Source organism: Conger conger, chromosome 11, assembly GCF_963514075.1.
Source record: "Conger conger chromosome 11, fConCon1.1, whole genome shotgun sequence".
Classification (NCBI taxonomy): Eukaryota; Metazoa; Chordata; class Actinopteri; order Anguilliformes; family Congridae; genus Conger; species Conger conger.
Window position 1 is genome coordinate 33672763 of NC_083770.1, and position 13165 is coordinate 33685927.

Sequence of the window (13165 nt, forward strand, 5' to 3'; positions counted from 1 at the left end):
GTATGATTTTGTTTCTCCTCTTAGCACGTCTTATCGATCTGTACACATCCACAAATTGTATTTTAATTCTTGGATAAGAAAGCTAACTTGCTCTAGTGTTTTAGTGGCATACCAACAGTCTCTGGTCTGGGAATGCTGTTAGCTAGGTTATTGCTCATATTAATGAAATTAATCCCAAGTCATTTTCGATAAGAGCTTCTACTAAATTAATGCAATGTATTGTTATGTAAACTAAAACCATTAGCCGGAATAGTGTGGGCACTGGCTGTGTGAGGGTCTGCTGGTTAGAGGCGGCTGGCAGCAGAGTCCCATGGCTCTCTACACTTTTACAGCTGCAGTTCCCTCTTCCCCTCCCTCTCTCCCACCGCTCAGCCCACTGGCCCACACACACAGGTGTTTGAGAGGCATCACCCAATATCACTGCATCATGGGACTCATTACACCCCTCGAGTGCTGTCTTCTTTGCAGGCAATGGTAGGGGAGCCCTTAGCATGATCCTCTTGCGGTAATACCACAGTTGTCCCACACCTCACAGGGTTTGATTCCTTGTGTGGCTAAAAGGGGAAAAGGTCAGGTTCTGGAATTATGGGGCGTGGGAGGTCATGCATTGGCTGTGGGTTAAATACCTGTTGTTTGACCCCTCTGTGGCTGCACACAGGATGGGGGACGCCTCTCTGGTTGGTCCCGCTGTGTAAGAACTGGAAGACTGAGCCGGCAGAGCTGAGAATCTGAGGCCAGGCTGCCAGGCTCAGGCTCTTAGGTGACAGATGGGCCGCGCGCGTGCGACAGATGCTCCCGCTTGGCATGCCGAACGTCGCCAGCCTGCGTACCAGCTCAGCCTGCGAATATTTAACCAGACTGGGCTCTCCCAATGCCAGCTTGCCCACTCTCTCCCTCCTCCAGTTTCAAACCTGGCAGCTCTATCGTAGGTCACTTTTGCCGTCACCCCGGAGTCTGAGAGGCCTGCGTGTCTGTGTGGAGACTGGAACGGAGGCTAGCTGTGGCAGCTGAGCGCATTATTCTCTGATCCTTATTGATCCTTATTCTCAAGATCTGTTTCCATGTATGCACGTTTTCTGTCTTTTTAAATTCGTAGGCTTCAGAATTATTGGCACCCTTAATAAAAAATGGGGGGAAAAGGCTGCATTTAATAAACAACATGGATGATCTAATGTTTTTTTATTTAGTTATCACATTTTTTCAGAAAAAATTTGTTGGCACCCCTAACAATTATTGTAAATAAAATCAAAGTGAAGTTGGCAATACAATTATACTTTAATTCAGTTAATATCAGTCTCAAGGAAATATATTGTATCATTCCATCACAGCCTGTTTCACTAGAGTATAAAAAAATCAGGTAACAAGTATGTAAAATGTTTCAATCAAAATTGTGTGAGTGAGACAGACAGACAGCGGAGGACGCGGAAACATGGCAACTGAAGCTAACCAAGAGGATTAATTGGAAGAAGTATCCACAACCAATGTTTTGATACAGCTTGTTAGCTAGATATTTACTTACTAGTCACTTAATTGCACTCCTGGACCCCTTGGTTGTGGACATTTCTTCCAATTAATCTTCATATTGCTGCAGAAGAAGTTGGTAAGTACTGCAGGATGCAGCTTCGAACACTTGCTACATCCTGCAGTACTTACCAACTTCTTCTGCAGCAATAGGAGGATTCATTTAGAGTAAGTAAATATAGTTATGAAGTGCTTGGGTATCTGGGAGGATGTACAGCAGTTGAGCTTCAAGTGGTTGGATATTGGTCAGGTACCTGGGAGAATGTGGTTGTGTTCCATATGGTTGGATATTGGTCAGCTATCTGGGAGGACCTAAAGTAGAAAGTGTAAAGTGCTAAAGTACTAAAGTACTAAAGTAAAACAGAAAGAAAAACAAAATTAAAAATATGAAGCTATATAATAACCTTGGCACTAAGAAAGAGGAGGTTGGATCAGGAGAAAGGATGTAACTAAAACCCCTGGTTAAGGCAACTTGGTGAAAAGCATTTTTATCTATTTATGAAAGATGATTTTTTTAAAATGAAGAGTGCTGCTGTTTGCTTCCCGTCTACAAATGTGCAGACACGGCCAGTGATCCTCACCTCACTTACTCCCCACCACCCGTCCAGCTCCCAGCAGTAAAGGTGCTGTGATACTGTGAATCACCGCCTCAAACAAAAGACACTGTTTATGATTTGACATTTCACAGCAATCCACAGAGCTGAAAATGGCGTCAAAGTCGCTTGCAGGAAAATATCCATGCTTTACCCACCAATTCCCTCTTCCTTTCCCCCTCAGCCAAGTATAACAAATTCAATATCTCCCTCCCACACTGCAATAATAAAGTAAACCCTCCCCCAGAACACTGACATTATCAGTTGTAAAAGATAGAACTGTCACTGCAGCAGTTGCCATCTCTGGGTGAGGGCAGATCGTTTAAAAAAATGATAATAAAACAGTTTTATATGTTACCGTTTCTCTGTGGCTTTCGGAGACCCAGCAGTGCAGAGGCCCCCCATCATTCACCAGCTGCCATGGCCTGCCTGGTGGAGCCCTGTAGACACCAGTTTCCCTGGCACCCTGCCTACGTATGTTCATTAACCCCTTAGTCACCGAGCACAAAATGGAGCTGGTCAATCCATCAATAAATGAAAAGGAAGACAGGTAAAGAGGTGACAAAGTCTGTATGAAGATTACCCCACTATGTATAAACGGTATGTCTAATATACAGTGGGCTCCGGAATTATTGGCACCCTAGGAAAATATGCACAAAAATTGATTCAATGGAATCAACTTCTATTTAATCACATTTTTCAAATAAATAATGTATTTCCCCAAAAAAACTGGTTCCATGATTATTGGCACCCCTGGTTTAATACTTTGTGCAAAGATGTTTATTTATTTTTTTATTTTACCTTTATTTTACCAGGTTAGTCCCATTGAGATTAAAAATCTCTTTTACATGAGACCTGGCCAAAATAGCAGCACATCTACTTTCAGACAATACAACATAAAAGCATAAAAGTATACTAAAGGTACAGAAACAAATAGAATGTGCAGAATCCAATCAAGCTAAAAAGCAATCCATTTCCAGCTAAAAACATTTGCAATTTCCAATAGATTATTTTTCCAAACTCTTGACAATAGCTTTAAATTCACTAACCATGATCAAGTCCTTTTAGCTCTTTCTGCAGGCTATGCCATAAATATACATAATACTCAGTGTGGGCTTTAGGAATACCCATAGGCAGAGAAGCTTGAGACTGTAACCTAGAACATTCTTTAACTACATAAATAGGAGGGGAGTTTTCCTAAAATGGCTTTATAGATAAAAACATACCAGTTACTAAGCATTTGTATGTACAAAGCAGGCTAATTGAGTTTGGACAATATACAATGATGAGTGAGAGCTGTACAATTTTTAATGAACATCAAAGCCCCATGATAGACAGCACCCAACATGTGAGATGAGGCATTCATGTACAACAGATCGCCATAATGAAGAACAGGCAAAAAGTAGCAACAACCAATCTCTGCCTGGCATCGAAAGAAAAACAAGGCTTGTTCCTAAAATAAAAACCTAGTTTTAATTTTAGCTTTTTTACCAGGTGCTGAATATGAGGTTTAAAAGAGAGGTTAATCATAATTTAAAATCTCCAAATATGTTTACGTTGCAACAGCTTCAATTTCTTTACCTTGCAGAGTTACGATACTATATTTTAGTGACATCTTTCTGGAGTTTGAAAAGACCATGATTTGAGTTGTATCTGAATTAAAGAGAAAGACAAAGCTGAGCCTACACTATATCAAAAGCAGCTTGATAGTACTCCAGAGCCTTTTTAGAGTGAGAGCAAAACAATACATTGCAGTGTCTTCAGCATAGAAATTCAAATTTGCATTAGGTACGTTCGATCCCGTAAGATGACAGCCAGTCTTTTCATATAATTTGTGATATGGTTAGAGAACACATTTGGAGGGATTTTTGATTATTTCCCCATGCAAAACTTCAGGATCATTGATATATTTGGGGTATCCCTCTTCAGTTCAGAACACAGGTTTTTCATGGGATTTAAGTCAGAAGACTTGAGATGGCATTGCCTCCCATTGCAGAACATGGTTTTTGTTTTTACTTAATAATTACAGCCCAACCAATATATTTTGGTCTCATCTGACCATAGCACTCTTTTCCAGTCATAATTCTGATGGGGTTTGCCAAACCCATGGTGCTTGGTTTTGTTTATTGTGCTCAGTATGGGCTGTCTCCATGCCACCGTTCCAAAGAGTGGTGGTGTCATTGTACACTCACCGAGGACTTTATCAGGATTTTTTTTTTTTTACTTTATTACACCTACTTATTCATGCGATTATCTAATCAGCCAATTGTGTGGCAGCAGTGCAATCCATACAATCATGTAGGTACAGTTCAGTAGCTTCGGTTAATGATCACATCAACCATCAGAAAAAAATGTGGGAAAAATGTGATCTAAGTGCCTTTGACCGTGGAATGATTGTTGGTGGCAGACGGGGGTTGACATATTTCAATGGACACGGGGAGGCCTTGGGGATAAAAGGTTGAGAATCACTGCTGCAAGTTTAGACAAATGTTCCCCAACCATGGTCTCCAGAAAATGACATGCTTTGCTTATGCTAATTTGCTAATCTGTTCCCCAATGCAGTGGAAGACTAGCCAGGGAAGCAATCAATGATGCTCTGTTTCTTTGTGATTATGCATTTAAACGTAGAGTGTACTGACTGTCTGCAATAATTATCACTGCCATCTCATTTGATCACTGTGTGGTAGGCAACCCACCCTCTTAACAAGGAGAGCATTTAGCCTCTGACCCTTGGTGGTTATCCTAATTGAACCTGCATCAGTTTGAGTGCAGAGCCACTTAAATCAATCTTCGTCTTATTAAACATATTTCAGTAGATGGGTAATTAAGTAGATTGGGCACATTGCTGAGTCACCCACAGTTTCCCCCATTTTCCAGTCCCCTGTAATTTTAGTATCTTCAATAATTTACAAGGTAGTTTATATATTGACAATATGCTCTGTAGAAATGGAGGGGGGTGAAGTCTCTTTCATGGTCGCACACTGGGTCCCATCTGTATGTAAATATGTTAGGAGTGCACCTTCCTTGTCTAGCGCTGATTTGATAGTACTGATGGAAAGAAACTGCCAGTGTCCTCTAAAATGTTTCCAAAATAATAATGCAAGTGGGACTGTGTTGCACCTGTAAAATGCCACTTTCATTGTATACCTGCTGCAGCGCAATGTATAGTAGCCTGATATGCTATGTGGACAATTTTCCACAAGTGGCTAATTAAGTCTCTTGTGTGGCTCTGCCTGAGCTGTGCATTACATGTAATGCCTGTCTCTGCTTCAAGCTTATTGGAGCTTGTTTTTTTTTTTTTGGTTTTTTTGGTGGATTGTAGGGGACAGATGGCCGCTTCAGTTATACAGCTGAATTATGGCTGTGGACGCTGTGTGGGTAGGCTGAATGTTGCCCTGCGGACAGTCTGCACACAGTAACTCTGAGCCCTGGTTCTTACCGTTGGTTGGAGCACTAATTCAATTTCACAGGTTCAAAGAGGGAATAGAACGAAGAGGGATGAGCCTAACTTGTTGGAAGGCTTAAGCTTTAGAGTGCATCTCTGTTTGTGTGAAGCTTAGACTTACATTTCCCTGGGCCGTGTACATCACCCAGCACGAGTCTTGCAGAATTTGTTCCCTCATAAACTATGAAGTTTGGGTCAAAAAATAATTTTAACATATGTTCCATGAATATTAAACCACGAATGCCAGATAGATTGTTGCTAAACATGTTAGATAGCCCACTTGAGAACGTGCACTGGGTAAATCAAGCGCTCTAAGCGCAAATTAATCCACTGTGAAATTGTCTCAAATAAACTATAGCTAGACGATTACGAGTAGCCTACAGTTTACTGTGATGTGTTACCTTGCGGAGCTATTTAAGCACCCAATGAAAAGTATGGCCATATTTTCTTCCCCTCTTAATAGGACTTTTTATTAGGCAGCTTCTATGCATCATCTACATACTCGGTTACTCTTTTAAACCCCACCTTAAACAGGTTGAACATCTTTATTAGCGTTAGAGACATACTGACAATGACAAACGCTTTCGGTAAAAATAATGAAAAACGAAGAGATGCAAAGAGAAGCATCACTTTAGAAGAGTACAGCGTAAATTTAAAGTACATTTGGGGTTGATAATGTCAATACGTGGAGTGAACCAGTCAGACAATCTTTTTGAATTGAATTTTTAAAGATGTTTTTCTTTCAATAGCCTGTATTTTTCCCGTGCGCAAAATATTGTAATGATCTTTTCTTGACAAAAATGGCTACACAACGTGAGGAGCATTTAAATCTCAGTAGACCTAACACTCAATATCCTATCGCGCAGCAAATTTTTGTTTGAAATTATCCTGATCCTGTCAGCGAATGCGCAATTGCACATAATGACTATTGTACGTTCCTTAGGCTTTCTTGTTTTAGGAACAATACGGATTAAAATATGATGCGAAAAGAAACTCGTAAACGTTTTATTATAACAGTGTGACGTTTCAGCGCATGTACAAGCTTTACTCATGGCATTCTGGCGTGTAGCTTACCGTCTTTAAAACAAAATATTAGGTGGCGAATCAGTTCATCACTTGTTTAAAAAATAATCTGATTCTTATCCTCTTACAGTGCTTAATGTGTGCCTCGGTCGGCGTCGATTCCCCAGTCAACTTCACCGAGGAAAAGAAAGGGTTAATGTTAGTTTAGTCCTGAGGAAGGTACTGGGTGGAGACCGAGTGATGTCAGGACTGCGTACCGACTGATGCGTACTGAAAACCGGCTACAGAGCGAAGGAGGTGTCGGCGAAAGGCTGAAAACAGTGGAAGCGGTGGCGACGTTAGCTACAGACCAAATTCACGACCTCTGTGGCAAATACAAAAGAAACAATGAATCAGTAGCCACTGAAGGGCGACTCTCATTTAATTGTCTCAGCTAATATAGCCTACTATTTAATGACTTGCAGCAAAAGAAACGGTGAGTGCCTCTGACTTTTTGGCGATCCCACACTAGGTAGAACTTAACTTAGATGGCTCGCTAAACATTGAATAACGGAATACAAAGAGGTGGCGTAGTCGACTGTCTGTATTTTCGTAACATTAGGCTGATTTAGACATTCTTAGCGTTTTGTACTGACTGGCTAACTTAGCTAATGTTAACAAAAACGTGCATGCTTTTGAATGAAACGTGCTAAGTTACAACGTTGTTGGGGCGAGTAGACCTCGCATTGCAGCTTGTAGCCAACGTTACTGTAAACGTTAACATTAGTGGCTGTGTTGCTAGGGATACAGTTGCAGTTACAGAAAATATAGCTAGCTTGCCAACATTAACCACAGTAATGCTTTTCATTTGCCTAAATGTATGTTACCAAATGCGATGGATTGTAAATGAACACTTAGCAAGAAAAGCAGGTTTGACTGTTAACATGGTGAAATGCCGTCAATTTACTGTAGCGTTAGCTACTTAAACTTATAGGTTCAAACAAGCAATTTGGCAAGCAAAGTAAGTATTTTAGAGTAATTTACTGTGTGTTAGACTATTACCGTATCCTACCCAGGTTAGCTTAATCTAATGTAGCTCTAACGTTAACCTACGTTTGATGTCGTGGAAGAGCTGGCGAAGAATATCGCTGTCGAACACGAGCGTATGGACATAACGTTAACTGTGCCCATGTTGCCATACTTTTCAATAGATTTGCGCCTGTCACAGGGTCTGGTTGGGCAGCGAACTTAAAAAGAACTTTATCGTGTTTCTAAAAAAAGTTATGTCAAGAGTAATTGATCGACAGTGATTTTTAGACTACAGAATAGTGTACGAACGACGTGCTCTCTGTAAGTAACAGTGCTTTTATAAGTAAGATAGCTATCGTTAGCCAACATGCTAACCTATTTTTTTTTAGTTGCTAGCCTACTATGGTGTTGCTGGTAGGCTACTCATTGCCCAGTCGAGATATCTGATATTCAAATTCTTAAGTAAAGTACCATTCACTATCCTTCAAATCAAAATAGAAATGCATTGCGTCTCGGTGTGGCCGTACGCCATTTCATTCATTTCTCAACTCCGACTTGTGATATTCGAATGCTAACCCTACTGATACAGTGTGACACACGAAATAAAGTACACTATATGTTTATGCTGCGTGGTGGAAACAAAAATAGTGTGCAGTTGTCATGCTTTCTTAACAGGTTATCTATTCGAATCATTTATGGGGGACATTTATTTAAGGTTAAATAAATATATTTTGTAATCGATCAGCCCATAAACTGATCAGGTCTGTTTCATAAACTTAAAACTATTATAATTAGAGCAAAACCACCGCTCCGACATCAAATTCACAGTGTTCCAGCAGGTTATTATTACTGCCCGAGTGTTAGCCTATGCCGGACACATGGCTTGAAATACTCTCTTAAATTGTCATAAAGCGACGTTTCACTTAAAAAAGTGACGTTTACGTTTTTGAATACCTTTTCCATTTGTTGTGCAGATGGAAGAGTTGTAGGCTAGGGGAAGTGTCCTTACGCGTTGTGCTTCGCATTTTTGACTTTCATGAAACCCAGTTATTCAGCAGCATGTATGAGTCGTAGGAGGGTATCGGGTAGGGAAGGCTACTTTTGTCTCCGTCCCTCACCGACATACATTATCTTGTTGATTGGTGTCTCGTTAGCAGAAGGCTATTTCGAATCTATTTTCTATCATATAGCCTACTCTGGTGACATATTTGTCTGTGTGTGTTTCAATATTTATATGATTTAATTATCGTCGTCTTTTTTCTTACCATTGACTACAGGCTAGGCTTTTCCCCGTATGGCGACAGTCGTTTGGCAGTCATTAAACCAGCGTCGTCTGTGTCAAGGCGATATCTGTTTACCGCATTAGAAAATTAAAATGAGGTTAGTGGGGCTTAAGTAGCTATGGACGCTAGCGTGAGTGGAGGATTCGGTCTGATCATCGTCTACAGTTTTAAATGGCTGTGAAAGATCCCTATTTGCGGCTAGCCTACAAGTATGTAGTGCAGGTGCATTGGTCAGAAGTAGGCAAGTTAAAATGTTGTAGGTTACACCCACACAAAGGCGGCCATGTGGCTTTGTTGTTATAACAAATGGGTGTTCTAACGGTATGGTACGGTTTCAGTCTCGGCAAGCTGTTTCTCCTAACAGACCAAATACGTCTATACAGCAGTGCTGCGTTAGCCTACTGGTAGACGATTCAGTCTGTAAGGCTAATCATTTATGAATAGGCCTTGGCCTGCTCTTATGACTTGGGCACCTGATTTGTGCACTTCACAAAAGCCGCGTCTGCTTGTAATCCTCGATCAGAAAGTAAATTAGCTTCTTTCGTTTGAACACAAAAAACTATATTTTTTCTCCTAGTTCCAAAATGTAATATTCATTTTCGGGAAATGGAGACGCACAGGGGAGTTCAGGACCAAGATTAATTGAACTAGGTCTGAGGGATGACAGAGACAGATTGCGTTTCCGACTCACACCCATAGTTAAATGCTAGGAGGGAGGGGGGTTTGCAGAAGACGTTTATCCTCTGCGTTGTGTGGAAGGCTAATAAATATCTCAAGGTGTTCACTGTCGGCGGAGGAACCATTCATATAGGAACGACATTGTATGACATTTTCCTTTTTAATGGACACCCCCCCGTCTCCCGTGATTGATAGCGTCTTGACCACGGTTGACCAGTTTTGGCATCTGCTCAATGTGGTTCATTATCATGAATAAAGTGACAGTGGAGGTACATTTTTGTTCTTCAGGGATCAACTTGTATTTTGAAAGTAGCAATGTCCCCTTTGGGCACAAGAGAGTACATATTCCAAGCGCAAATTAATTATATATTGCTGGCTTTGGGTAGTTTTATGCGCCTACAGGGTACCGCCCCAACAACAAGCATTTCTACCTTTTTAGGCACTTTTCATACCTTTTCTGAGAGTGTTGATGGGGCATTGCTCGTAAGATAACAGAGGGTGCAGCACATCATTGACCACTGAAGTAAATTTGGCATCCTAAGTCCAACTGCATGGTTTTGCAAGTGGTTTTATAACACTTTTATTTGTAAGTGACATCACAAGTCTAGTGCCTCCTTTTGAGCTCTTTTTTTGTTGTAGGTGTGTGTGTGTGTGTGTGTGTGTGACCGTTTGTTTGTTATTGCTGCATTATTCATGCAGAGATGATTTTTCTCATAAAAGCTCTCCATGCATCTTCTCCTAAAGCTCTTTCAGGCGTTTTATGATTGCTGCTGGCATTTTATCAGGCGTATATGACTGGGGAATGACATGCTGTAGTGTTAGAATGGGCCTTCAGTTTGCACTGTTCAAAGAGGAATTGGTATAATTGCTCCTGATGCGGGTGCAGTTCAGCCAACAGAAATGGTTCCCTCTGCCTGGGGGCGTTTCTGAGCTGGAGGTCTGTAATTTCTACCAAGCGGTTAAAATAAATTATGAAGGAGCCCCTGAAAGAGCAAGCCACAAAATGAGGACACGTACGCAAAAGAGAAGCTCTGAAATGGTAGCTTTGACCTGGCAGATTTGACACAAGTGAAATATTTATCTTCATAAAATGCTAGGTGCCGCAGCATAGCCTGCAGTAGAAGCAATATATTATGTAAATAAAATCTTAAAAGGAAACAAGAAATTAGTCATGTAAAGGTCCTTTAATGAGTGATGTTTTTTTGTCTCTAAAGATTAAGGAAGAAATGCCTTGATTCTCACGCTCAGAAAAAAAACAAAGAATTTAAGCCCTGGGGTCAGCTCTCTAAAATTTTCCAGTTGCGTATTAATATTACAGAAATAAATATTTAATGCCTTCACTTGTAATTGTGAAGTGGTTCAGTTTATTTATGGGTTGTTCTTAAACACCATCAGTAAATGATCAGACTTCAAATGATGATTACTCGCACCCTTGATTGACATGAGTCTCAGTGATTGGAGACTTTTAATATTGACTGTGGGGATAAAGTGATCAGCAATTTTCACAGGGGGAATGGTCAGCCTGTTGTTGAGTTGATGAGATGAAAGCTCGGGATTAAGGCTAGCTGTGTATTTGTTGCAATCTGCGGCCTCTCACACTGCCTCGACCCCTCGCTGCTGTTTGTTTTCACAGGGCCGGAGTTGCCAAGGTCCCCGCAGCCACGCAGACGCACTGCTGAATGAGGAAGTACATAAGGACGAACAGACCCTACTGAGAGAGTGACAGACAGACGTTTCTTTCTGGGGGAAGATTCTGTTCTTCTGTCCTGAGCAGAAGAACGGAGGAGCCAAAGGCTGGAGCTTGCATCTATTGATACGTTGCTAGCCTGTCACACACACACAATTATGCTCTTTTGTAGCCAGAAGTCAGCAAACTGTACAACAGACTGACTTTGAGGCCAGGAGGGAAGCGGTTTTGAGTTGTTCACGCATTCTGCTGGTGGCCTGCTGTGTTGTTTAAAGAAGAAAATCACAAAAGTAATATTTTAATGCATTATTTCACGAATTTCATTCATAATAATAATCATCTGAGCAAAGAGTGTGAGAGTGCATCTAGTTTTTTGATGTTTTTTTGCCCTCCACTGAGTTCATTGAAAGAATCGGAGTGAATGAAGATGAAATGTCACAGGGACAAGCCTGGCTTTTCCTGCTGAAGTTTTACCCGGCTCTTCGCTGCTGAGACCGTGACGAAGGAGAGAGATAGGAAGGACGAAGCGGGCCAGAGGGGTGCTAGAGGGCGAGCGGGAGAGCTGGTCAGAACGCACAAAAAAACCCAGGGCGACTGACTGCTGTAAGGACAGAGGTGGCATGGCGGTGCCTGCCTAGGCAGCGCAGTCTTAACACGGGAGAGGTGGTCATGCTCCACTGAGCCGTGGTTTCCCCGCAGGTCGTGTAATGAGCCCCCGGGCTGTGAGCAGGTTCCCAGGGGTGGTGTGCTGAGTTACAGGAGGGGGTGGAGAGTAGGGAAAAGCAGGATGGATGCGAGTGAACAGGCCCATGCCCTGTGCCCACTCTGACTGCCATTCTCCGGTGGAGAGCTCAGCTAATCGGCGCAGTTTCGTAATTACATCTTTTCATTTTCCAAAAAAAAAATTGGCTCCTTTCTGGGTGCTGTTTGAAGCGGAAGCAAGCTGGAAGGGATCGTCAGGGGTGCGTGCGTGCGTGTGTGTCACAGCGGGGGAGCCCTACTCGGCTGCACTTTGAAGGAGCTTTAAAACGTGCAGGGGAAAGGCACAGACCCTGACCATGGGCAAGTCCAACAGCAAGCTGAAGCCGGAGGTGGTGGAGGAGCTGACCCGGAAGACCTACTGTGAGTACCGCACATTTCTCCCTTTCTCCTCCACCTGCTCATCCCTGTCAGGGTTTTTCCTGGCATCAAATGGGTCTTTGCTGCATCCCATCTTTGGGCTAGTTCTTGTGGTTGTACTCGAGGTCATCTCACAGTGTTCTCTTTGGACCATTTTCCATTTTTTCCACTGTTCCGCTTTGGTGCTCACAAATTTAGTATGCATGGCATGCCAAAGATGCCTGTATGCAGGAAAAACCCTGCCTGTCCCACACAATACCCCTTTCTGCCCCCCCATACCACCCAAATAAACTATAAATATAATCTCTGTTGAAGCCTGTCAGAGCTACTGCCCTGGAGGGTTATGAAAGTGATCTGGCAAGTGTACAGATGCTGAATCACAGTGGGGCACCACCTATCTTGGTCTATAAGTCTGTCTCACTGCTGACTGTCACGGTGGTCAAGGCCTCAGAAAAGCCTTGACCCGTTCATGGATGCCGTTGCTATGGTTTCATGACCATTGCAGAATCTCTGTATTTGCAGACTGAAAGGCAGATGACATCAGCTGCGGATTTAGTGGATTAACCGGGCTACGATTGTGCGCACCGGTATGACCGAGATTTTTCATTGCAGAGGCCAGAGTGCTGAGGTCTCTTAAGAAGCTTAGCATTCACAATGGTGACAAGCTTGACAAAGCATTTGTTTTCTTTTTGGGATCTCTCTTGGATTTCCTGCCCATGACCTGGAGCCTGACTCACAGGTGTGTGTTGTCATGCAGTGGGCCTTGAGATTACTGCTGCAGTCCTGTCACGATGTGACTGCAATTCCG

General features: G+C 42.2%; 1 protein-coding gene across 4 annotated transcripts in view; it reads left to right on the plus strand.

Moving 5' to 3' along the window:
- The first annotated feature begins 6761 nt into the window (after positions 1-6761).
- LOC133141158 (neuronal calcium sensor 1) overlaps positions 6762-13165 on the plus strand; it is a 38152-nt gene continuing 31748 nt past the window's right edge. The window contains exons 1-2 of one of the 4 annotated variants that reach the window (XM_061261585.1): positions 6762-7057; positions 11185-12360. In XM_061261585.1, coding sequence (XP_061117569.1) covers positions 12297-12360 — 64 coding nt within the window. In that variant the 5' untranslated portion in view covers positions 6762-7057; positions 11185-12296. Of the gene's footprint in view, positions 7058-7563; positions 7583-7795; positions 7912-8658; positions 8676-11184; positions 12361-13165 lie in introns of those variants that run through there. The other 3 variants (XM_061261587.1, XM_061261586.1, XM_061261588.1) reach the window with 3 other exon arrangements.